The 27,987-nt window shown below is 36.1% G+C and overlaps 1 protein-coding gene across 1 annotated transcript in view; it reads left to right on the top strand.

The window, feature by feature from the left end:
- Positions 1-27,987, top strand: part of enah (ENAH actin regulator) — a 67,738-nt gene that overhangs the window by 4,992 nt on the left and 34,759 nt on the right. The window contains 2 exon segments of the mRNA XM_058756473.1: positions 9,176-9,341; positions 17,110-17,287. Of these exon segments, the coding sequence (XP_058612456.1) occupies positions 9,176-9,341; positions 17,110-17,287 (344 nt within the window).

Raw genomic sequence — 27,987 nt, 5'->3', positions numbered from 1 at the left:
ATTCCTTATGATTAAAAAGAGGAAACTAATATTTCTTAGACTTCGTAAAGCTATCCATCTGGCTTTACTATACAACCATGAACATCTTGAATGTCCTACATGTCAAACTGTGTGGATTATACCCGACACACTGCTTAGATAAAGATGACAGATGGCAGCTGTCAAAGTGAAAATGGATTTAGGATAGCAGTATTTTGCTGATGTTTTTTAGTGGCCAGTCAAACAAGGATGCCTGAAGGAAAAAGGCATAAATTTGTGCTACAATAGATATTGGTATGTTGTAAATCGGATAGAACAGCTTTCTCTGAAGTGTTTTGCTTTCTAAAGTATTACAACCTCAGTTCAACATTCTCTGTCTTAAGCATTCAAAACACTAATTTCCCACGATGACAAGGTCTGTGTATACCTTTTTAATTGTATTTAATTGCTTTGTGGTTTTCTCAGTGTGTCTTAGAGGGGAGGAAAGGTCATAATTCACTCAGAAATAAGACCGCATATAACCTAGCAACATTTCCAATTAGAGATGATCACTATATTCTCAGCACAAATGTTTTATTTAATTAAATGTTTCTCGGAAACATTATATAGGCTTACAATATACATTTTATATTATTATAAATTAAATATTTAAAATTATATATATATATATATTAGTGGTGGGCCGTTAACGTGACACTCTTATCGGGCAATAAAAAAAATATCGCCGTTAATCTATTCTCAAAGTTGGGTTGGGAGCTGGGTCTATACTACGCAAGCTATGATGACTTTCACCTTGATATTTTAGCGTGGATGTATACCTTGCGAATTGCACTGTAGGGGCGAGCAGGTCTTGAACCTGTGTGTATGCGTGCTAACATGGATGCAGCTATGAAGCCGCCGGGTTTGCTTCAGGAAAATGTATTTTTAAGAAGCTTCCCAATGGAAATCGGCAAGTCATTTCTGTCTCTCGTTACATGGTCGCGCTCTCTGTATCGCGCACAGCGGAGTTCTGCCCGGTTCGCGCACACACACACATACACACGTGGCGCACACACAAGTGAGCACACTCCCACTCCTATTTGTAAATATTAAGCCACAAAACGTCTATCTAAATATGACTTCTGTGTGTCTCTGTGTTAATGTATGGCGCAGACGCATGGGTTTGTTCACTACTCATACAGAAGCCCGCGTGACGCTTGCGGCGATATTAACGTCTGTCGTCTCACTAAATGAGGACATAAATACATGAACAACATCTCCAGAACTGTTCTGAGAGTCACTTCATGAGCATTCGAGCGTTTCATTTGAGAAAAACTATCCTCACGGCAACCCGTCAAAATAAAGGTTCGGTTTCACTTGAAGACATTGGGCAGAACGTATCTTTAAGGAATAATCATACAATGTCTTCAATGTTATTATCAATATTAAATTCTTGATGACTGCTAGTTGTTTACTACTAGTAGTGAACTTATTCTGATCTACTTGGCAGAATTCAAATGAGCCATTTTAATCTAGATTAATTCCAAGATTACAGTGAGATTAATCTAGATTAAAAAAATTAATCTATGCCCACCACTATATATATATACACACATACATACATACATACATACATACATACATACATGTATGTACACACACACATGTTGGTTTATGTGGTTTACGGGGACTCTCCATAGGCGTAATAGTTTTTATACTGTACGAACTGTATGTGCTGTTGTCCTACACCAACCCTACACCTAAACCTACCCCTTACAGGAGACTGTCTGCATTTTTAGATAAAAAAACCCCCGCCATTTAGTATGTTTTTTAAGCCTTTTGATTTACGGGGACATAGGCAGTGTCCTCATAAACCACCTTCAAATTGTAATACCTCCGTCATACCCATGTTATTATACAAATTTGTGTCCCCGTAAACCACATAAACATGCACACACATACATGCATACACACACTTATAGCATTTTTTTTCAAAATATTTGAATTTATTAATGGTCATTTAAATTATTATATATAATTTTAAGTTTCACATTTGCACTATAAAATATAATAAAATATTATTTAATAATATTTTATATTTAATTAAATATAATTATTTAATGAAATATAATTTTATATAAATTGTAGGTTATGTATAAATTATATACAAATACATAAATTAAAATCATCACTTCATATAGATTATTAATAAAATTGTGTGTATATATATATATATATATATATATATATATATATATATATATATATATATATATATATATATATATATATATATATATATATATATATATATATATATATATATATATATATAAAATTACATTGTTTTAAGTAAATTAATATATGTGGTGTTTTATCAGAGTAAATAATGTAATACAAATAAAAAATACTGTGACGTCTAGACAAAAATACAGTTTTAATTGGTCGTCTCAATTAGTTTACTAAAAATGAATACGTTTTTCTATATTTAATAAATATTTGGCACATTCTTGTGTCTGCTGGTGCTGACTTTTATTGCTCAGCTTTCGTATTGCTCATTTTGTTTCCATACTCAAAAATCTGTGAATTAAAACGGTATTAGTACTGTCTGCTTGCATCGGTTTCCGTCCTTTTTAAGTGTGTTCTTGTCCCCTTGCCAGTGGCTTAAAAGCAGACTCTTCTCACAAATAGCTGCCCATGCAGAGGATGTCACCAGAGCTGTTTATACAGTGATGATGTCTCCCATTGTCCTGCAAAGCATGGCATGAATGAATCTGCACTGGCATCCACCGAAACGGGTGTTCTGCGTGACTCATGGTTTGTGAGTGGAGTGTATTTTTAAGCCAGTTTTTGCCGTTTTTGTGGAGGAGGTGAGGTGTTGGCAGCTCAGGGACTCTCCATCTCAACTGTGGAAGGAAGCAGTTGCTGTCGTTAGCTGGAAAGGATCATAGTAAGGATGCCAAGGTGAACGGTGAACGCCGGGTTGAGAGTATTAACATCCATTTAGTATTTTTGGGATAGTCTCGGGATAGACCAGTTTACTGTCTATTTAGCGCTGATCATGCGCTCGGAGCTTGTGTTCTAGAGCAAAACAAAAGGCAAGCGAAAGAAGCCTGAATGGCTCTTTTTTTTTTTTTTTTTTCTCATACAGAATCTTTTTTCCCAGTATTATGTAGGAGCTACACATAAAACCCACCCACGTACACAGTGTTGCTAAGGTGATGGCTTTAATTCCTCAGTCTAAAAAAAGACCAAAAGAGAGCAAAAAAAAAACCCCCCACAAACGAGGGATTGTGACTTATGAGGATGTCTCTCTTGACACTAGTGCGTGATCACTACGGAGTCTGAAATCTTTTGAATTGGCATGAAGATTGTATCACGGACAGTTCTCTGGAATACATAATGAAATATCCTCCTCAAAATGGAGGAAATGAAATGCACAGGAAAACAGATACAAGTGCTGAATCAGTTGACATGCTGCTTCATATAATGAGTTCGACATCCTCCCCTTCCAAACGCCTCCTATATAGTCATACAGGAAGAGTGAATTCTTCGGTTGGCCTGACTACTCCTCAAGTTTTTGTTCATTCTTCTAATTAAAGGAATCTGGTTCAGTTGTAAACTAAAAATTTGTCATTTATTTCGTTGTTTTGAAGAATATTCAGTGTGAATATTAATGAATAATGCCTTGAAATAATGTCCTTATACAAAGCTGTCATAAGGCCTCAGAAGTTATACAGAGTTTTTGGTGGCTTTATTTAATTATTTTGTCTTTTTTGGAGCTTGGAAAAAAGCTTAAAGCATAATGGGGTTGGAAACAACATGAGGGTAAGAAAATTGATTTATTTTTGATTGTACTATTCCTTTTAAATCTCAGATCTAGAACTACAGGTATATACAGTGTTGTTCAAAAGTTTGTTGTTGTTAATATTATTTTTAAAAAATATAGAGAAATTATACTTTTTTCCTCTATTAAATTGATCAAAAGTGACCATGAAGACTTTTTCATGGATACAAAAATAAATGCATTTCAAATAAATGTTTCTGTTCATTAAAGATTCTGGAAAAAATATCACTTTCCACAAAATATTAAGCTGCACAACTATTTTCAACATTGATAATGATAATTTCTTGAGCACCAAATCAGCATATTAGAATGATTTCATGAAGAATCATGTGACAGAAAACTAGAGTAATGGCTGCTGAAAATTCAGCATTGCTATCCCTGGAATAAATTACCTTTTTACAATATTTTAAATGGCAATAATATTTCACAAGTATTACCGATTTTATTATATTTTTCATCAAATAAATGCAGCAGTGTACGCATATAAGCATTATAAGCATCAAAAACAATTAAATCTTACTCACCCCGATGTTTTGAATGCTAATGTAGTTATTTGTAACTTATATGTATGCATTTTGGTCACACCTTGTCAGGTTCATCATGATCTCATTTTGTAGACGGTGATCAGGGTTTCAGTTATTTGTCACTGTATGCTGATTTCACCTTGTGGCTGTGAAGACGGTATGCTTCTCACAGTGGGAGTCTGAACCTATTTCCAGCTCCCTGCAACGCCTACACCATGCCGTGGACCCTCGAGCTCCCTGTGAGCAGTCAGCTCTCAGCCTGAGCCGTCTCTGTTACAGGAGTATGGTTTAAAATAGCTCCTGTCTGCTCTTTCTCACGCACCTGTGGCTAGTTGAGTAGGTAAAGCACAGCAGAAGTGTTATTTTAGGAGTCTGTGGCCCTCTTAGGGATTTGTAGAATCGCTCAAGTGGAGACATTGAGTTTTTATACTTTGTTGCCATTGATTATTTGATTCATTTTGCTGTTATTATTTTTTTTTGTTTCATTGTTGAAGTGCTTTCTCATATCTCTGCTTTAATAAGCAGAGGTAAATACAAGTAAGTGTTCTTCAACTTATATTGGCCCAACCAAAGGCATGTGTTTAAAGTGGGAGTATCTGTTTAACCGACCAACAACAGATAAGGATGGGTATCTATACAGATTTCACACTTTTATTAAACTCTGACTTGCAAACTCTTGATTTGGTTCCATTCCAGTTTACATTGGATTTGATGCTGCTTTATTTCAGTCTGATTCAAATCCAATCTTGTCTTTTTGGATGTACTATATCTGCCACGTTGTCATTGTCATGTGACCTACCAGCATCATTTCTGTCACTTCACTGTCATTCTCAACTCCTCTCCTGTAGCTTCATGGGATAGTAAAGTGTCCATTGAATGGACACTTCAGAATCTCAGCGGGAGTAAGAGATCATCCAGGAATTTTTGGATTTCTGTTTGGAGAATTTGCATAAATTTTGTGCTCGTTTTTTTGATTCACTAAAAGAATCATTTCATAAGAATTCTTTGTTTGTGAATCTGACTACTTGCCCAGGTCCAGTGAGTAGTTTATATCATAGAGGGTATTTAATGGGCTTCTTTGGTCACAGGGCCTGGGACATTGCATTTCTACTCACTCACTTAGAAACACCACATTGCTCTCCATGAAAATACCTTTGTTTCTCACTGAATTGACTCACTGACCCAAATGACTGTGCTCTTCACTACCCTGGCAAACATGGTTTCAAAGAAGACTAAATTGTATCCCTTGTTTGCGGGCTTCTGTTTCGTTTGCAGCATTGTCTATGTAAGTTTAGAGGGCACATTTCCCTGCAATTCAACCTTGAAGATTTACAGCATGTTCTATGATGCTTTGTCCTTCAAGATCTGTATCAGTTTTCCTTCATTGTGTGAAACACATTGTGGTTTTCTCTGTTGGGTTATATTTTGATTCTGTCATATTAAAGTGGTAACTATGACTGTGACTTTCTCACTTTTTGTCTGTTTTTCATTCTTTTGATATTCTTTGTGCAAGATCTCAACAACACCTCAAATCCCTTGGCTTCTGAGCAGGATTGCGGTAGATCTCTGGACCTGAGGCCAATGAGTCCATTTGACTTGTAGGAGGTTTGATTTCTTGTTTGCTGGAGTCTCCGTGGATTTGTGATGTGGCTTAGAGATGGCAGCTTGTTGAGTTATAGTGTTAGACAATTTGAGCTGTGTAAACAAACTAAGTGTTAAAGTGTGAGCTTGTCGGAGTTGGCCTTTGTGACATGCATGATTCATGTCAAACCTTCAGGGCTAGTTCATCATGCACCAACACAAATATCAAGATCCATGTATAATTCACAAATAGCCTACTGCTACTCGTGAATTATATAGAATGTTATTGAATAATTTGAATTTGCCTAAATGTATAATTTTATTTTAAAATTAGTTTTTACGAAATTTTAACCGAATACCAATTATTGCCAAAGTCATACTTTCCAAAATTTTTAATTAAATTAATACACTATATATATATATTTATTTATTTATTTATTTATTTAGGTCTTTAATTAGTATGCAGCAACAATATATAGATTAAACAACTAGATTAATTTGTACTATACGATTTTAATGCATAAAAATGTTTCTGTAAACATTTCTGAGTGCCAGTGTAAGCTGTGGTTGAGTCACAGTTGGTTTAATTAGATAGTTTGAATTGAGACAATGAAGGTTTGTAAAACTAGTCTGGTGACTGAATAAAAACCGCATTAAAATTGATATTCACAATATTGCATAATTTATTTTGGCAGCATCACTGTCAGCATGCAGAATCTGTGTCCTTGTTTATAGATGCAATGCCATTATCACACATGCGACAACAAGCATCCCTTCATCTTAACTTGTGTAGTTTATTTGTGAATGAGTGCGTTACATGGCCAGAGACAATGGAGCTGTCATCGAGGACGTTACTTTGAGCGGTGTTGAAGGTTGATGATTATTTCTCCTGATGTTGTGGGCGCTGGGTTGCATAATCAGATCTTGGTTTACCATGCTCTTCCCCAGAGCATTTTGCAGGCAGCGCTTGCTCCCGCGTCACTGCAGCCTCAGCACGAAGCTCTCTGATATCGTATTTTTTAGCTACTGAGATGTTAAAGCGATGAGGGAATTAAAATGTTTCCTGATTGCATTGCTGCTGTGCTTTTGGATGTTTTTTTTTTTTTATATCAGAGGGTTTTTGCTCATGCTTTGTCATAATGCTTGTTTACAGTCAAATTAATTCCTTTAAGCATTAACCAAACCGTTTTTCAGTTCATCTTTGATCCAAATGTCAAACACTTGATGTGCAACAGTGATTCAGACAATTGTTTGCCTATTAGTATTAATATAATTAATTATTACCATTGTTCATGTCAGCTTTATAGACAAATGTAAGGTTTGGAAAAAGATGAAATATTTTGTACTTGACGTAATCGATAATTACACATGCACCAGTAGTTTAGCTTATGTTAAACTGCTTTTTTATTTGCATCCAATTCCAGCCCAGCTGAGCTTTTTATTTTGACAAATTCCCTAAATGGCTTATTAATCCTACGATTAATGAGAAAATGCAATTGCATAGTTGTCATAATTTGGGTATGTGCATTATTCCATCAAGTGAAGTTTTTCTTTCAGAACCTCTTGTGCTGGTCTCCCTCTGTCCTTTTGAATTTATTTGCACCTCTGAAATGAAACTGAGGAGATATTATGTTTTTTGAAGGTTAGTAAGATGTTTTATTGCCAAATCAGAACAACGACTGTCTGTAGTCAGACTGTGAGACTGAAATCTTCAGTTCTCCAGGCCTGCTGAAGTGTCAGTTTGAATTTACAAGTAGCAAGTTGTGGGTGAAATCACGAGATCAGCAAATACCTTCAGTCCGAGTTAATTATTTTAGTATATTTGTTTTGATTGGTTCATTAATTGTTTAAAATTAAAACATTTATAGTTAAATTTAATTAAAAAAATGAAATGGGATTGAGGTTGGTGTATACTTTTGTTTCTTTGCAAGAACTGTTTGGGGATGTAAATGTTTTATGTTTGAGTCATAGATTTGTTGAAAGAGTTTTTTTTGTTTTTGGGATGTGCCAAGGCTCTCTCCCCTTGGCCAGTTGTCCTGTGTAAGCCATTAGCTCTCTGACTGTCTGTCATCAATTACACTGTAATATGACTTAGAGCACTGGAGAGCCCTCTCGGCACACTCCTGCATGCCTGTTCCTTAATTAAAGTGCAGGGATTGGTCTCAGCAGACAATCCTGTTAGATTAGCCCTTATCTGCTGGGGGGATGATCCCAGGATCTCATCTCAGCCCTCAGACTGATTTCAGGGAAAAGCAAAACAAAACACTGGACAGTCTGTATATTCTGGATTGCTTGATCATGATTATTATTTTGTATGGGAATATTTAGTGACATAATTTTATGTGAGAATTTATTTTAGTGTAAATCAAGTAGTAGTTTTACGCTAGTTTTACAGTGTTTCAAACAAAAAGACCAGAAACTACTTGGTGCAAAGAAGCCAAACACCCGACAAAACACAGCTGGTCGTAAACTATGACAAATTCTAGTTTTCATTTCTTTGTCTTGTTTTCTTTTTCGCAAAATATAGAAGTGGCACAGATTCATTACAACTAGAACAGATTTATTGAATGAAATATGGCCAAAACATTGTCAAAGTTTCTAAAGGAGGGAGATTTCTAAAGGAGCACAACCAGAAGTATTTTTTTCACAAGGACCGGGCACTTTTTCCCCCTCTTTCTCGTTTTCTCGCTCTTGCCTTTTTCCACCTGCGTTAAGTGTTGCTTCCATGTGATCACGTGACAAGGGAAGAATATGTTTGCACCTTTCAGTGGCTCTCTTCCTATTCTATTAACGCAGTGGGAGGTTGGAAGTCATTGTAAATAATTTAGTGTTATAGTTGCTGTATAGTGCAAAGTGAGTGGAGAGACGGGGAAAATGATTTCCAGTGTTTACATTTGATGGGTGTAAACACAGGCTTAATGAAAGCGTGACCTATAAAGGTGTACTGTACTTGAGTGCCAATGCAGGATTGTATGACGGATGGTTACTTCTCTATGGTTTAAAGCTGTCTGTGATTTGGAAGAACGGTTAACTACTGCAATTAACATAAAATGTCTTCTCAATGAATTTAATGCATTGATTCCCATATTTATTGCCATTTTAGACCAGACACAAGGAGGAGGAAATAGAAAAACTTTTTTTTTTTAAATTGCATTATTTAATTTTGTGAGTTTTATTGAATGAGTGTTTTAGCCATTGAAGATTATTCAAGGCAAATCTGTTTTCCTTTATCCATTAATGCATGTCTGTCTGTCTGTCTTTTCAGTGAGCAGAGTATCTGTCAGGCGCGGGCTGCTGTCATGGTATATGACGACGCCAATAAGAAGTGGGTTCCGGCTGGTGGATCCACAGGATTTAGTCGAGTCCACATCTATCACCACACTGGCAACAACGCCTTCAGAGTAGTGGGCCGTAAAATTCAGGACCACCAGGTAAGAGAAAGGGGAGCTGTGGTGTCAGTGAGTTGGAAACTATTAATTAGCTTGATGGATTGACAAAGAAATTCTCTACTCAATTTTCCATACTTGTCACAGGAAAAGAGGTCAATATTTACCCTTAGCTTTACACACCAAAAAACACATCTAGGTTACCCATTACCACAATTCATATACGTGGTTCCAAGTTAAATATTTACTTTAGAAAGTTGCAAATGTTATTTTGATAAGTTCTGTTGATATAGTGATATTGATCACTACATTAATTCAGAAATGTGTTTAAATTACACACAGTATTATGTTAATTGATTTAAAAGAAGAAAAATCTGTACTAACTTGTAGTTGTTAAACTACATTGACCGTATGAGGAATGACTGTGCTAATGCTGTTGACAAGTAATATCTTACTTCATTAAATTTACATGCTTAATAGTTTACATTTTTGCATATGCTGTGCTGGCTGATTATTTGAAATGAAGTAGATAAGATTAGTTTTTTTTTTTTTTTCCAGGGCCACCACACAATTGTGTTGACATTAGTTGGAATAACTTTTTTTATTTATTTGAGTAATGACTGAGTAATTGTTGAGTAATCAATTATTTTAATTTTATTACAAACCGTCATAACTCAAAAAAAGACTGACGCAAACTGTCACATTTTTTAAACCAAAACATTTGTTTTTAGAGTGTATTACGGCCACGTTTACACAGCAGCAGAATACGGTTGTCAAGCCTGTGTTTGAGTCCTTAATACGGTTACGTTCACACACTGTACGGTTATTTACGGGCGTGACAACCGCATTCTGTAACCGAACTCACACCTGTAAATTTTCAGGTCTCACAACCGCATTCTTGGAACACACGCGCTGTGTGAACGGAACAGGACTGGACAACTAGTTGTCTGTCAGGTCATACAGCGCGAGAGAGAGCCGCTCTGCCATACAAACGTGCATCTACCGAGTGTTTCGTGTTTTCAGTAACTTACAGTGACGGAGAAATGAGCTGCGTGTCATCTGAAAGTTTTAGATCCCGTCAGTTTTGTGTTTTGCACGCGACTTAAATACTCCGCTCTCCACCCAAATTTAAAAGCTTCTGTCGGTTAATGAAGATTTGACGAAAGAACTCGTGGGTCGATTCTTGTTGTGTCAGGAAGTGATAAAACTTTCAGTTTTATGGACGTCGCCATCTTTGATTTTACTTTGTTCACTGTCGCTATGGTTACTTGTAAGGAATACGGGCTTGACTTCCGTTGCACGTTCATACAGACAGTATTCTAAACACAAGCTGCTGTGTGAACAAGACATTTCGAGACTCACACCTGTAAAGAAAATGCGGTTGTCAATCTCAAAAACTGACAGTGTGAATGTAGCCTACTTTTAAAATATTTACTTGTTTGTAAATTTAATTTATACTAAATAATTTGATTAAACATTTTTTGTCAACATTTTAAATCACTTTTAGGCTTTTAGAATGCATTGTGGCATATTTACTGCTTTTTAATGTGGACTTTCACAATTTTAAAATAGCAAATTAATTGGGCCTTCATTTTAACTTTTAATTTTATCTGCAGTAAGGTATGTGATGCTGTAATTTTATTGTGAATATTGTCACAGATAAATGGTGCTGCTAGACGTAACGTCTTTTAGAATCGAGTCAGATATTGTGTGTCGTTAAGGCAGTCCACAATCCAGTGGGTTTAACTGAGAGGCTGTCTGCTTGGCCTTATTGGCCTCTCCTGCAGAGAGGGGTCTGGTTTCACTGCAGTGCTTTGATGACCCATGACACAGAACACGGGAGGTTCGAGTAGCTCACAGATCAGCACAGCGTGCTTTAAACAGAATAACATCTCATGAGAAATGCTCCTGTTCTTGTTGTGATTACAAGAATGTTATGCTTGGCTACATTTTGGAAAATGCTGTTCATCTTTCCTTTTAGTGGTTCATTGTGGGGTTTCAAGGAATAGTTCAGACAAAAATAAAAATTGTCTTGAGCAGTGTGATTTTCTTTGTTTTGTGAAACAAAAGGAGGAATTATAAAGAATGTACAGACTACTTTTTTTCGTCATGATGAACGTGAATGAGGCTTGTGTTCAAAATGTAAGTGGTCCATACGATTCATGCCCTATATTAATCTGTCTGTTGCTCAGACAAAGCCATCATATGACTTCAGGAGACCTGAAATATAGTGCACAAGTCATATGGACTGTTTTTTTATGATTTTTATGATGCTTTGGGCTTTTTGTTGTAATTTTTTTTTTTAATTGTCCTTTTCTCACTTTGTGAAAGAAATGAGGGTGAGTAAATGAGGTTTAAAGTGCCCCTATTATGCCATTTCGAATATTACCTTTCATGCAGTGTCATGTAGCTGTATGTGAACATAAACTATCTGCAAAGTTCTGAAGCCGACAGTGCACGATAAATAAAGTTATTTTCTATCAAAAAAAAAAAAAGTCGACTCGCAATCGCCTAAACGAGTCGTCAGGAATTCGAATCTTATTCTGTTACGGCTGTACGTCACGAAGTAACACATTTGCATAATGTCCACCCACGTTCTGCGTCGCGAACAACTTGCTATCACACCTTATAATTACCACAAACATGTTAACACTTGACACTTACCAATGAGAAACGTCCTGCTCCAGTCGTGCTTGCAAATCAGTCTCTTGTCGATCAGCCACTTCAACCGTTTCATCATCAGACTCCGGCTCGAATTGGTAAGGTACAATGAATACTATCTTTTCTGAGTATTGACAAGTCTCCAGGGCTGTCATTCCGTCAGTCCGTTATGGCAATGGGCGTTTCGTTTCCGACACGCGCTGTACGCGATAGACTAATCACAAAGGACTGCACCATCTGACCAATCACAGCGGTGAGGGCTCACGGAAAGGAGGGGTTTAGAGAGATTGATTCTTTGAACTGCTTCGCACGAGTCGTTTACGAATCATTTAGAAATGAGGTCAAATTAAATATATTTTTTTGAGAAAACTAAAGTGTTTTTTGACCTTGCGTACATGTAAACCTGTTTTAGGAGACCCATAAAACAATATTAGCAACCTTAAAAATGGCATAATAGGGGCACTTTAAATTTTTAGTGAACTGTTCTGATAAGAAAAAGGCTGTATTCACTGAACAATGTTTTACTCCGTCAGAGTAACTTGCTCTTAACAAGTGATTTGAATTGCAGAAAATGCCTCTTATTTTTGTAGCTATTAATAGATCAAGAACCCAATCTATTTCTTGACCTGAGACTGAATATCTAAAGATTTATGGGTCAAAATGAAATTTAGTGCTGAAAACAGGCCATCAAAACATAAAAAAAATCCCATTTATTTCAGAAGAAAAATTGTTCTTAACCAAATAAACAAATGACTTTCCCTCCCTACTTATGTGCTTGCTGCATCTTTCTGATGCCGTATTAATAATACTGAATTAAGTGTGAACTGTCTAGCTGCATGTACTGCATGAAGTGGAAAGGGTAGCAAATTTCTTAAAATATCATGATTTATGTGCTGTTCAAGTACGTTTTGTGTTTAGGAAGTGCCATTTGCTGAGATTAATTGCAACCCTGGTCGCATTTGAATGCTATTAACATATCTTAAATAAAATTGCCATGTTTGTGTTCAGGAAACATGTGGCAGTAAAAAATTCTGCCCTAACAAAAAATGGCTGTACTTTTTACTTTTTATTGATGTATTTAAAAGCTCATGAGGTTGCTAAAACGTCTGCAAAATGTGCATGCACACATGAGAAGTATGTGCTGCTTCAGCAACCTTTTAGCCTTTCCTCGTTTTATGTGTATTTTGTGAACTCCCGTACGTGTTGGGAGAGACTTCATTAACTGCCCCTAAACTTTAAAACAGGAACCTCCTTTTAATGTTGAATATTGCTTGTAATGCATTTTTTTTGTTGTCCTCTAACATTTTATGTATGCCAACAATTAATTTATCAAAGTAATTAAAAGTATTTATTATCTCTTTGTTCACATTACGAATACCGTCTGGTGGAATGGATAAAATAACTTTTCCATGAGAGGCATATTAATGTGTGATTTTGATTTAAGATCAAAAACTTTGTAACATTGTAATTTTTTATTTTTAAATGACTCTTGAATCAAAATCAGACCCAGTTTTATTTGCTTGTTTATATTTCAGTACGTACAATTTAGGAAGTTTTATATGCAGTGAACTACTAAATATGACCCTTCCATAAGCTTCTGACTGATGATTTGGTTCATTTAGTAAGTTAGATATAAAGTAAAAGAAATGAAAACCTCATAGACTGCAGTCTCATGCTTTATATTTCCAATCAGGTGCAGTAAAAACTTAAAATACAGAATAAACAAGGAACTAGACTGTTTGTTTAATAGTTTGAAAATATAGACTTCTGTTGATCATGCATTTTGTTTTTTCACTTGTTTTTACAAACGAGCATACCACAGATGTGGTCAATAGAGCTTAACTTGTATTATTTACAGTATATTCCTTTAAAGTGATAATTATTTTTTCTGTTTTTCCGATGTCCATAATATGTCAAGGTTCTGTGCATCAAAAACAACCTCTTTGTATTTGAAATGTGTTTGGATGCTTATGAAACTATTAATTGGATCCGTTTTATCATTTTGATTATGCTTTCATTTTCCTGCTCAGTATAGTTGCTGCTGCCCCGTCCTTTGCAAAGTCTGCTTTATATTTCCTGACATCATCAAGGACTTATTTGTATGCTTTATCCTGATATAACCAAGTCCGTTATATCCATGTTAATAGGCAGCCAATCAATCTCTTTGTGAAGGTTACTCAATGAGGGCCGTGTTAGTGTTTGTCTGTGTTCAGCTGTATTGTTACTGAGTTGAAGCATCTTTTTAGAGTGTCCAGCACTTGTAGCGGTTTCTTTTTATTTGGGACACTTTTACATGAAAATGCTGTTTCTAAGGCCATTAGTCATCAATTCAGTAAAGTTAAAATGTGTTTTTTAAACACGTTCTTCTGTCCCAACAAGTCTCTAAGGAGAATTGTAATTTTGTAGGTTAGAAGTGTTTTTTTTAGGTTGATTCCCAGAGTTTACTGTGTTTAAAGGAATAGTTCACCCAAAAATATAATGTTGCTGAAAATGTACTCTCCCTCAGGCGATCGAAGATGTAGATTAATTTATTTCTTCATCAGAACAGATTTGAAGGAATTTGACTTTACATCATTTGCTCACCAATGGATCCTGTGCAGTGAATGGGTGCCGTCAGAATGAGAGTCCAAACAGCTTATAAAAACATTACAGTAATCCACATGAATCCAGTCCATCAATTATTATCTTGTGAAGAGACTGAAATACAAGTACTCTATCCATAATATTGCTTTTAATATTGCAACTAATGACTCTCATTCTAACGGCACCCATTCACTGCAGATGATCCTTTGGTGAACAAGTGATGTAAAGTCAAATTTCTCCTAATCTGTTTTAAAGAACAGACTCATCTACATCTTGGATGGTGTGAGGGTGAGTAAATTTTCAGAAAATGTTTGTTTTTGGGTGAACTAATCCTTAAACATTGCTCTGATTTTGCATCTCGAACAGCTTGGCATAGCAACCAAGGTCCAACCAGTGATGTGAGTTTTAAGAAGAGTTATCTGTTTATTCAACCAATGGCAGATGACGCATGTTTAAGATAACTTTTTGGAAAGAGTTTTTGCTTTTCTGTTCAGAAGCACAGAAACTCACTTTTGTGTGCTAAATTTAGAATGTTTCACGTCACGTAATTCACTTCAGGCTGTATATTGCATATGTATTTAATTAGTGTCTGGCCTGGTTCTTTCTTTATCTGTTCATTTCCTGTGAAGAAATGAACCGTTAAAGAAACCTTTTTCTCTTCCATTGTTTAGGTGAGGACATGTTTCTACACTTTTAGTGAAGTGCAAGGTAATGTGCACTTAAAGGTAACCTTTATTCAGCACTGACCGTGGTTGTTGCGCCCTGCTACACAAATGGCAGAAATGCTGAGGGGGTGGTGACACTGTACATGACTCATTGCTTTTTTATGGTTATTCAGTGTTTTGTGGAAAGCCTATTTCTGCTTCTGAGAGTACCTAGGCCATTTTAGTCCTAGTTACTTTAATAATTCATGAATGGCGCAATCATCACAGTGATATCCAAGGATAGAGAATATCAGATTACTTCAGGAAACTTACTGGCTTCTATTTATGAGCCAATAGTGATGGTTTAGTGACTGAAATGAGTAAAGCACCGAAGTGCTGCACAAAAAATGTCAACAAACCTTTTATGTTTAGCCTTGGCATCTATATATAACTGACTAATGTCTTTAGATCTATACTCGCAAGTGTGCCAGTAACTAGCCTAGTCATTTATTAGACACACATTTACAATAACAACACACTATAGTAAGATGAGCCAGTAATGATTGCTTGTATATTGTCTGTGTAAATGGTTGGAGTGGGGATATAGTTTGGTGACCCCCCTGCTCTGCAGTGAATGGGTGCTGTCAGAATGAGAGTTGCAATATTATAGAAATAGAGGACTTGTATTTCAGCCAGAAGCAATGGTTTTTAGTTAAAAATGTCTTTATCGGTGGATTTGTTTATTACAAACATGCAATTTTTTCACTTCACAAGATGCTACTTGTTTGACTGGAGTTGTGTGGGTTATTAGTGATGTTTTTATCAACTGTTTGGATTCTCATTCTGATGGCACCCATTCACTGCAAAGGGATTCACTGGCATACACACACACAAATGCTATATTTAGTAGAAGTAACTACCACTTAAAGGCTTGCAGGGCTAAAACAATAGAAAAGTTGCCCAGAAAAGTTGCTTATATAGGACCATGCCCCAGTCTTAATTCTTGCTGCTCAATTCCATTAATGTGTTGAGAAAACTGAGAAGTTTTCTTCACTTGTGAATTGTGACAGGATGGCTTATAGTTCACAGTTCCTTTTTATAAAGCTCGCTAATTAGTTGCACTTCTCATGATAATTATGTTGATGTCAAAGGATGAAAAATTGAAATGACTGGGAAAACAGCCAGTTACCACAGAAGCTCAAGAAAGATTCACCCTGTTGAGGACATGTTGTTGGGAGAGTTTAGGGAGCCAGTCAAGTGTTTGATGTTTAAGTAGGGGCCTATCTCCCACCCATATGCGATTTACACTATTAACCAAGTAGTATTATTGCTGTAACACCTGTCTGGTGCCAGGATGGCCTCAGTAACCTTCGTGCAAGTTCTGAAGAAATGCATTTACTATTTTGTTATCTACGAGAATAGAGGTGCTGCAAGCAGCCTTTTTTTTTATTTTTTATTTCTTGTTCGTCCTTGTGAATCTTTTAGGGAGCAAGTCTTTGTCTCTGAAATGCAGCATTATCTGTCATCTTTTAGTAATGCAGATGTTTCTCCTTTGTGTAGAGAGGTGGTTTAGTCAGAAATTTTTACTCTAAACTTTTGAAACCTTGAGTTTTATCAGTTCGATCTCATGAGGAAAAAAGTGGCTATGCATATGCAAAAACAGAATATGTTGCCCATACTAAACATGGGTTTTATTTTCTTCAGTACAGATGAGGTTTTAATATGCTTAAAAACATTTGTTTTAACGCTTCACATGAAAGCTGCAGCAATTTGTATGCAATGTCACATTGTTCCCCTGAGACCATGTGGAGTTTTATAGACTACTTACAACACTTATGTTGTTTGAGGATACAGTATGTAGTGCTTTACAGTCTTCTGATTTTCAAGCATTGATTTGAATATATGCTGTTCTCTTCTGTCAACAGGTGGTAATAAACTGTGCCATTCCCAAGGGGCTGAAATACAACCAGGCCACACAAACATTTCACCAGTGGCGAGATGCACGGCAGGTGTACGGCCTTAACTTTGGCAGCAAAGAGGATGCCAATGTATTTGCCAGTGCCATGATGCATGCCCTGGAGGTGCTGAACTCTCAGGATGCAGGTGAGAATGCTGTTTTCACACCAGCGTGTGAATCTTAATGACGTGTGAATTGTGTGAACTGGGTTCTACCGCACTTTTATGTAGCATTCCAATAGTGAGACTCAGGATTCTTCTGAAGAATCATTTTGGAAGTACTTTAGGAAATTCTGCAGAATCATCCTCCTTTACAGTGCATTAAAAAATGAATAATTACAGTTTTAGAGATGTTAGGGTGAATCATATTCAATGCTGTAAAATAAAAGTTTATTAAAATTAAAAGTATGAGTTAAATAAAAAAAATAAGTGCCACATTTCTAAACCATTAAAATGATTAAACAGATACATAAATGATAGTTCTGTCAAACGATTAATCACGATTAATCGCATCCAAAATAAGTTTTATTTACATAGTATATGTTTTTGTACTGTGTATATCTATTATGTCTATATAAATACACACCCATACATGTGTATATTTAAGAAAAATGTTACGTTTATATTAAATATATTTATATATAATATAAACTATATGAATATAAATATATACATGTAAATTCATGTAAATATTTAAAAATATATACTGTATGGGTGTGTTTATATATACATAATAAATATACACAGTACACACAGATATAGTATGTAAATAAAAACTTTTATTAATCACAATTAATCGCTTGACAGCACTAATAAATAACAACAATAATAATAATAACAAAGTATTATTGTTGTCATTATAATGATTCTTGGTTGAATCATGTTCAAATAAATAATGTATTAATTAAAAAAGAAATGCTATTATTGTTTAACCATTTTAATAGTTTCTAGGAATGTTGTAGTTTATTATTATTACTATTATTTTATTGTTATTATAGTAGTTTTGTCACTACTGTTATTTCAAAATGATTAGTTATCATATTAAAATTACCACCATTTGAAAAGTTCCAGGATGTGCATCAGTGATTTTGTACCACAGTAACGTCAGCCCATGTCCCTGGTAAGAACACTGTAACGGACATGGTTTGTTGCTTTACTGTAAGATCGCTGATGCTGCACTTGCTTTTATTCCATGTTAGACATTATTTAAATCTGTTAAAAACAGTCTAATTAGTAAATGGTCTTTCACTGTTTTTGTTTAGTGCTAGTGAGCTCTGCAGAACGTAATTGTGTTCTGTTCTCTTCCCAGTTAGTGAGGTCACATTTGGAGCCAGACTCAGCCTATTGTGCTCAATTAATTGTAATTTAGCAAACAGGGTCCGCTCACAGGGGTTTTGTTTGGTATGCATGTTTATGAGAGTGAGAGTCTGGGTTACCTCTGATTGGGTTTAGGAGGAGGTGCCTCGGCTTGTGTATAACAGTCTGCATGAAATCCATTTGTCTGCAATGGTTACGTGTGCGTGTGAACATACACGTGTCGCTTTTTAGGCCTTTTTTCCTCTGCTGTCTGAGACCCTGGCACTGTCACAGCGGGGGGTCATTCCCCACACTGAGCTCAGTGTTCTCAGCTTGTCAGGGCAGTTCATTGCTGAGGTTGTTTTCCCTATTAGAAACAGATGATGCTTTGTTTTGTGGACCGGACTTTGCTTGTCTCTTTGAGATATGGCTGATCCGTGAGTCCTGAACGGTTGCATATTGAGCTGTTCTCTTTTCTACTGTGTATCACAATAGTAAGGTCATTCTGTTAACCCCACACTGTGTGTTTGAGGCAAGGAAGCTTTTGAAAGGATTGTTTGTATCTATTGCAGCAAGTTGGATTCTATTCAGTCAGGCTTTTATTATAGGAAAATGGTGTTTTAGTGATGTATAGAATAAATATGAATGTCACAGTTTGATTTTTTGGAAGGGTTTGTGAGACTATGACTGAATTCTGAGTGGTGATAATTTTGATTTCATTTTAGTTTTATTAATGTTTTTGTTTATTTCTTTTTTATTTATTGTTTTTTTTATTGCTGTTTTTTTTATTTTAGTACTTCAACTTATTGCAGTTATTGGCTAAGGCAGCATTTCTATTTTTTCATGTGTAACGTATATTTAATTTTTTTTCAGCTTTATTTCCGTTAATGAAGATAAAGTTGAGGTTAACACTGTTAACAATTCATTTCACTGAGTTTGTTCGGATGAAGAAAAAGATTCATTTGATTCATGCCATTTTACTCCTGGAACCTTTTATTTTATTTATTTTTTGCAGTTAAAGGTACAGAGCCCCTAAAGGGACATGGTGGATTTTTTGCTTTCTCTCACAAAACCTTTGACAATTCTTCTTTATTAATAGTAATATTATTAATAAGGTTCTTAATATTAAAATAGTTATTAGTATTAATAGCATTTATTAGAGGTCGACCGATAAGGATTTTACCGATAGCTAGGTTGGACCACACTGGCCGATACCGATAGTTTTCAAAATGGATACTGAAAGAAAGCTAGCGCTTTACTATTTAAAAAAAAAAACAGTAACCGTACTGAACCATACATTGTAAATGAATAAAAATATTAATATTATTTACTATATTGATCATTAAAGTTATTTCATAGTTTGCTAATGTTAAAAGAAGAAACTTTAAAAATTTTAAAAATGTAGCCTATTAGTTGCTAATAGTGAATGTTGAAATGAACACACTCTAACAAGGAACAATACTTCTACAGTTTTCATTAATGCTACGAATGGACTCTTATTGTTAAGTATTACCATTTAATTTCAACAATCATGCTTAAAGATGGCCATCTTTAAATATCTATACAAAGCCATAGCATTAAAATTACATACATATGGATATTGTATGTGTACTCACACACTTTATATGCTTCTATTTTTTAACACCTGATAATTATCTAATAAAAAACATTTAGTCACACTGGGCAAAAGCGCAGCGCTGCGTCTAGGAGAACTCAGAGGTATCACTCTCACACACACACACACACACACACACACAAACACACCATTGCGTTCAATTCAAGTGGCGGTCTAAAACAATTTATTTAATCCCCAAACGGACATAAGTTTGCTTCAAGAATGAACAATGTGGCATAAATGAGTTTGAAGTTCGGTATTTAAAAAAACAGAGCAAGCGGAAAGAGAAATCGCGATCTATTACAGCTCTCGATATGAAGCATACAGACTTTATTAGAGCCACAGAAAGACAAACGTTTTGCTGAAAAATGCACAATACATAGCCTAGGGTGAAGTCATTATGTAAATTAAAAATGATTTGGGACAAATATAATGTTATTTAATGGAAAACTATGTGAATGGCGCTCTGTTCCACAGCAGAATTTTCTGTCGGCTGCATTTAAATGCACGTTGGAAGTTTGCATCGCGCAGTGTCACGTGTCAAAATAAACAACACGTGCTGTCAGTGATTTCTGCCTCTAGAGGCCGCTCTCGTACTGTATAATGACAGCAGACCATTCTCAGCCACTCCAGCAATGGTTGCAAACCGGAAAACTATCGGCATGGATTTTTGCGATAACCGATAGTTGTGGCAATCAACTATCAGTGCCGATTAATCGGCAAAAACTATGAATCCGTCGACCTCTGGTATTTATTAATACCAAATTTGGGCCTGTTTTCGCTGTCACTGTTTTATTACATTAATCCGCATTAAGCATTTAGAATGTCCCAAAACCATGCCTTGAACTACAAGCACTGACTTTATTTCTTTATACTTGAGTCCAAGTTCAAAATAAACCTCTATGAACTGCTACATTGTGAACGTATGTAGCTGTATGAACCACTACAAGCTGTAAAGTAAATGGGAAGTGTTTGTCCAAACTCAACAGAATTTGCAAGAGAAAGGAAAAAATATTTTCTTCTCTTTTTCTTTTTCCACCACCATGTCCCTTAAGGGGCTCCATATAAAGTGAACACATTGTCCATCCTCAAATTTTACCACCCCAGTAATTTTTTTGTTTGTGCAAAAAGTACCACTATTAGAGCTTGCTGTATTTTCCACAGTTCAGTTCTCTTTTTGTGTCTGAGAAGGAAGAAAAGGCATTTTGTGAAATAATATTTATTCAAGCAATGCAGAAATGGCGACTGTTGCCATTTTCCGTGACCTTCAGTTCTTTGTCTCGCTAATCTAGCTATGGAAAGTTATCTAGTCTCAGCTCTGGGCTCATGTTATCACCACAGGAAGCTTCAGACTCTGTGGCCTTATTACTGTCTATTAATTACCTGATAGCACGGCAGTTAATTATGCAAAGCAATGTTAATTATGCATACTTTGCTGATGTGCGGATAGCCTTGCAGTCCAAGTCCTCTGACTGTTGCAATCGAAAAAGCATTGAATGAATGATGTAAAATGCTGTTTACTGTGAGATTTTCATTTTAGTCTCACTCTCAGACCCCATAGACAGTAGCTGTGGGGATTGGGGAACATAGAGAAATGTCTGCTCATCCCGTCTTCAACGAAGGAGTTTTGCCTTTGGGATTTTCACTTCTCCTTCTCATCTGCCTTGCAGCTTTCTTCTCACATCTGATCCCTTTGGTCCTCTCTTCCTTCCTTATTTGTCCACTTTCTCCCTCATTAGAGACTAGGTTTACATTTTCGCTACTTTGTGCCAGTGTTGGGGACAGTGGCTATTCATAATTTAAGGTAGTTCAACTACAGTCAAGCTACACTTTTGAGCAGTAGTTAGTTACACTAATTTAGTACTACATTTATGTAAGACAAATACACCGGCAATAAAATAAATAAAATAATTTTTTTTATATGTATAAAATCAATTAATTGGAGATGCTTTTGATTATTAACATTTAATGAAACCATAGTAAATAAAATAATGGAAACTAAACATTTCATAGGGCCTGACATGGATTCTTTGAATATGAAGTTCAAAAGAACAGAATTTATTTGAAATAATAGATATATTTTGTAACATTATAAATGTTATTTAAAGACTGACCCCCAATATTTAAACTGATACATACTTAGTTACACACATATGTATGTATGTGTATGTATGTATGTACATTTACATATATGTATACTGCCGTGCAAAGGCAAAAGACCGTAACTTTTGATTTTTATCGAAAATTAGTTATTGATATTTTTGGGACATGCAAGACATCCTTTATCATGTACATAAGTATCTTGAGTCAATTTTCGTTGTTTTTCCGAGAAAATAATGGGTCGTCTCAACCGTAACTTCGAAAAGCCCCGGAGAAACCAAGACAGAACACCGTATAACACCAGTCATGGCTCTTTCACTTTGTATGGAATGCTTAAATTGAGTTATGGCATTCTGCCTTTGTTTAACTGCGCGTCACCATGAAGTTATGGTGCCGGCGTGGAGTTATACGGTATTCTGCCTCTTTTGTTTTTTACTGTATATTAAAGTCTGCCACATTTTAATTACGTTGTGTAGACAAACGAATTGGATAGATCGCGATCTACCAAACAGCTCCATAACATAGCACTGTAAAGACTAGAAACCTTGGCAGCAATACATAATTGTGAATATTTTTTATTTTTTTTCCTTTTTATAATGCAGATTATTCACCAGGCTGTCACTTCTAGTTGGATGCGTGTGTACTTGAATGCCGTAGCATGTAACATGATCAATCATAAAATCAGTAGCCTAACAGTTCGCAATTAAAACCATATCCTACCTTTTCTTGTAACCCGATAAAATCAATCCATGGCACTGAACATCGTCGGAGACGTTTAATCCACACACATTTCTGAGCATTATTATATAGTCGTTCTTTTAGGTTAAGCTATCTTCATTCAAGTCAATATAAAAGCAATTATGCTAGGTCTAGCATTCTTTTACATTACTGAGCGTAGCAAATAAATTGGTTGGAAAACGGTATCCACTCACATGTTTTATTTAGCTTGTTACGGTCAAAGTAATAATAATAATAATAAAAATACAGTCACATTACTATATGCAGTAGCCTATATGAAATAGCCCATGATCACTCGATTTTATACAGGTGTTACTATAACAATTTTGTAAATTGTGATCAGCAACCAAATATTGATAGTGGAAGTTACTGTCTTTTGCCTTGTCACTTTTTGCAGACAATACAAAGGCAGAGTACATTAACTAACTTAAAAATAGGGGTAAAAATTTGAGCTCACAATTTTTTAATGTAGATCATTTTCATTGCTAAAACATCTAATTGCCAAATTTCCAGTGTCCTACCTATAATTAATTTGGCTGGACAAGTAAGAAACTTTAAAGTAATTTTTCTCAGTTTCACACTCTAGCAAGTTAAGGTCTTTTGCCTTTTGTAGGGCAGTATATGTATGTACATTTATTTATTTTACATTTATTTACTACTTCATTTAAACAAACAAGCAAGGTGTAATTTTCGGATAGCATGTTTGATTATCAGAAATGTTTGCCAGGGTTAAAAGTGTGAAATGAGACGAGGTAAACAGTTCTTTTAGAAAAAGCTGTCATTTTAGAAAAAACGGATAGAAAAGGATACATTGTGGAATGTACTGAGCTACTGTGTAATGTGACAAATACTGGTTACGTTAGTAGCGTTACTCACCGGCACTGGTGTGTGTGTGCTACGCTATCTCTGCTGAATTTCCTAATGCCTGTAGGCTCCTGGCATGGAGACAGTGATTTTGGGGAGTGTGTTAAACTGCACTAACCAGCCAGCAGTAGGATCCCATGTGACTGAGCCAAAGCAGGAAAGTGTAATTGGCTCTCCCTTAATTCACATTGTCAATATTAAGCTGTGTACAGCTGCGGTAGAGCTAAATGAGTTCTATTAGAGCCATCTAACCAACTGCAGTCTGCGTCCAGATCTCTAAGTGAACTTATTTGCAGCGTGTGCTTGTATTAGCTCCTTTACTGAAGCTCTGAAGTCAAGATGCAATTAACCTTTGGTGCATGTTTAAGGGCATTGAGATTCATTCACATTTGTCCAATAATAGTATTTATGCATTTTTGACCTTACAATCCTTCTTGACTGTTTTTCACTCACATTTATTTGCATAACTCTTAAAAACCATCAGCCAAGCAATTTAGAAAATTAAAGCACTGGTGGGCAAAAATAACAACAATTGGTTTGTTTTAAACAATTTAGCTCTTGGCTCTTTGGCATTATTTATTAACTCTTGGCATATTAACATTTGAAAAAAATAAAATAAAATCATAAAAGTAAAATACGCCCCCTGTTGATTGTACAGTGAATTTCAGTGTTGCTAGGCAGACTTGTTACTAATTCATGTCACCAGGTGTTTTCTTAGCATATTCATGACCTCAGGTGGGCTAATACCCATCAAATACCACATGCCTTAATCCCAGAATGTGATCCTCTGTCTTCTACCCTGTGTCTAAACACAGACTCAGGTGGAATAACAATGTAGTCATCTCTTTTTTTAAGACTCTTAGTTGCTGTGTTTGTATTTTTGGAGCATCACATCGAGTAGTATGTTTACATGGCCTGATAGGAATGTTTGTGACCCTTTTGTGCATTATTTTTGTGCGTCATCCTGTTGTAAAAGCAAGTTTAGCTAATGGCGATCCCCTTTGAAGACATTCATGTATATATTTTGTTTAGTTTTATGTGCTGCATGTGTCATCCGGCCCCCAAAGTGACATGTGAGAGTTTGCTGAGGAGTCAGGGAATCAAAAGTTCTTTTTTACAAACCCCTAGAATGTGTCTGCTAATTTTAGTCGAGTGTAATGTGCAACAGAGTCACATGCCAGGGTGATGTTACCCTGACACTGGAGCCATGGACTGTGTGAGATTTGGGGAGTTTTTATATAAATACTGTTGCCAGCATGACTGAGGATCTCTGTTGCAAGGCAGACACCGCTAGAGCTCTTGGCAACATGGACTATATATACATGGAGGCGTGATTGATGTGCTGATTGATGTATTGGTGAGGTAATGTATGAACATGTTTGTCATTGAGAAATCAAACCGTCCAAACCAGACAATCCGCCTGTGGAGTTTACATGAGAAATGTGACCTTTTATCTTTCCCACGGGTAATTGGAGTTTAATTAGTGTAAACTTTACTCTTTCCTCGCTTTTGTTTTTTTGTTTATCTCCCACCTTGACGTGACCGCTAGGAATGTGTGAACAAAAGCGTGATTGCTCACTGGCACAGACAGCCAGGTGTTTGTGGTTTAGGACTAGGATGTGAAGTTTGTTGTAGTGCTGATGGGACAGCAGCAGTTGGGTAATTTAGTTGCTGTTGGTTAAGCTCCTCCAATACCCTGGCTTAGCTGAAGCCGTGTGATTTCTCACGCCGTGAAATCTCAGTGGGGAAAAATACCTTGTCTTCTACCTAAATAATCACCTTGACAATGTAGACTGTTATTGGAATTTTCTTTCACAATTGAGATGCACAGATAATAATACTTTGGTTGCTAATTATGTTCATGTTATGACTGTTCGTCTTGTTTGACTAAAGGGGGGCATTTAACAGTATTACTGGCATTTTAAAGATTAACCTTAGCCTTGTGTTAGTTGATGGAAGAGGTAATCTAAATGTAAAAACAGGTTGAAATGAGTATGCACAATTCAACATTTTATATTGACTATCTATTGAGTATTTTCTCTTTTTCCATATGCAAACAAGATATAAAAACAAGATGAATTTGCTTGATGAGTGAAACGGTGTGATATGCATAATTAATAGTATTAAAAGGCTTGTTTTCAGAGGATATCTTTGAATAGAAGTGCGTGTTCTTTTTTTATTTTAAAATCTGCCAGTCACAAGATTAAATACTTATTCTAGATCAATTTCAGTGAAACTTTGTTACTCAGCTTTGCTTTTAATGTGTATTTATCAGTTTTAATTGTTTAGATATGTACTTAATGACAAAAGTACTTAATATACGTTATAATACAAGATAAAATATGCTTTATTTTATTTTTTTATTTTTCTGTGCAGATTCTTAAGCCCCAAATCCCCTCTTCCCTCCCAGAGTCTTCCACATCCTTTTGCCTAAAATGGGAAAAAATCTGATCTTTAGCAGTCCGGATACCTTAGCTGTCACATGGCTAATGTGCCCTGACCTTCATTTCATCACTTTCTTAGATGGAAGGGTGGACTAGCAGTCTAGTAAGAAAAATAGTAACACAGAAAAACAACCTTGTATACTTTTATATTTTTTGGACTTTCAGAAACTTTACCTGGCAACTGTTATAACTAATTAGACTGATCATATTACGTTAAAATGGTGCTCTAATTTTAGGTATCTGTCACTAGCTTCCGTATAACATCTGCAACATGCAAGAAGGTCATGAGTTAAGGTTTTTGCGCCATGCACCTTTCAGTGTATAAATACTGTCTTGTGACGACCTGTTGACAGTTGTGAAATATTTGGGATTGCATGAGCTCATCCATGTCAGAACAAAGTAGGCTTTTCACCCCATCCAACCGTAGACCCCCAGGAGCCTGCTGCGTCTGTGTCTAGAGGTCTAAATGAAAGTCACCCTGCTTTGAGACTTCACAGTTTGGCAGGACAGGTGTTTGTCTTTTGAGACATGGTACCTCTGAGAGGAAATAGAAGGACAGAACATTCCTGAGCCAAAAAGAGTTTGTTTTTCTGGACGTGGAGCCTAAATATGGTTTGAAAGGGGTGGGCTTGAACCAGTGCCTGGTATGTGTTTGTTTTCTGACTAGTGACACCACATGACCACCAAATTGCTCCAATAGCCAAGGTGGGAGAGATGACGTTGCCAGCCCAGAACACTTTTTATTGATGAGATCATTCTCTTGCCCCAGACTCTTAATAGTCCTCATTGCAGAAGGTTTCTCCTCTCCAGCTTTCTAAGTAGTTGCAGAGCTTGGCTTGTCACTTCTTGGGATCTTCCAGGACTCAGGTTGGCTTTGTTGCTGTGGAATTAGTTTAGTTTTGAGTTCTGTTCTTAGTTATGCAGTTTCATTCTTCAGTTTTTCTCTTTTTTTTTTTTTTTTTTTTGAATGGGAATCTGACTCAGGTATACAAGAGTAGAGCTCAATATCTCTACCTCAACTCTCCCAGTGGGACTTGGTCCGGGTTCAGAGCGTCAGAGCAAAAAGGCAGGCCTGCAGGCACCTATCCATCATGCCAGCCCCCAGAGTGTACCGCTTCCCGCAGAAGATCAGCCGCACTGAGATCATCTTGAGGAGTGAGTTTGATGGGGAGGGCTGGGACTTTAACCATGAGGGACTCTCAGCAGGGGCAATCAGGTACTTTGGGATGGTACATCTCTATTTCCAGGACTAAATGGTCACTGCTGGGTCCAAATAAGCTGTGATGTGCTTGTGGTGTGTAGTAAAATGGCTATGAATAAAGCAGAATATAGCCGACAGAATATTAAGCTGTAACAACCTTTTTAAAATCTGACCTTTCTAAAAATTTGGATCAGTATTTGATATGCTTAAGCCTGGTTATCAGATCCTGTCCTAGGAAAAAAAAAGCATCATCTGTCTGAGCACCAATGAAATGAAAGCATGTGATACGATGTTTGTTTACCATGAAGATTTGTTACACAATTTAAAGGCATTGTGCTCCATTTTAAGTGCGCCATAGATAATAACAGATTTACTACCAAAACAAGTAAAAAAAAAAAAAATTGTTTGAAAATCAAGCAGCCAGTCAAAACAGCAGCGGCTCAGCCAATAGAATTAGTTTGGTGGCAGGATTACAGGGCTTCACAGTGTGAGTGTCTCGCTCATATTTGCAACTTAAAATGATGTGTGTGAACTGCAAAATGTATTTAGCAGCACATGAATAAAAAAAATTAAAAAGTGTTTTTTTGAT

The sequence above is a fragment of the Onychostoma macrolepis genome, chromosome 20, assembly GCF_012432095.1.
Source record: "Onychostoma macrolepis isolate SWU-2019 chromosome 20, ASM1243209v1, whole genome shotgun sequence".
In the NCBI taxonomy this organism is placed as follows: domain Eukaryota; kingdom Metazoa; phylum Chordata; class Actinopteri; order Cypriniformes; family Cyprinidae; genus Onychostoma; species Onychostoma macrolepis.
Note: the sequence above shows the minus strand (reverse complement) of the source record. Positions and strands in the feature narration are given on the sequence as shown.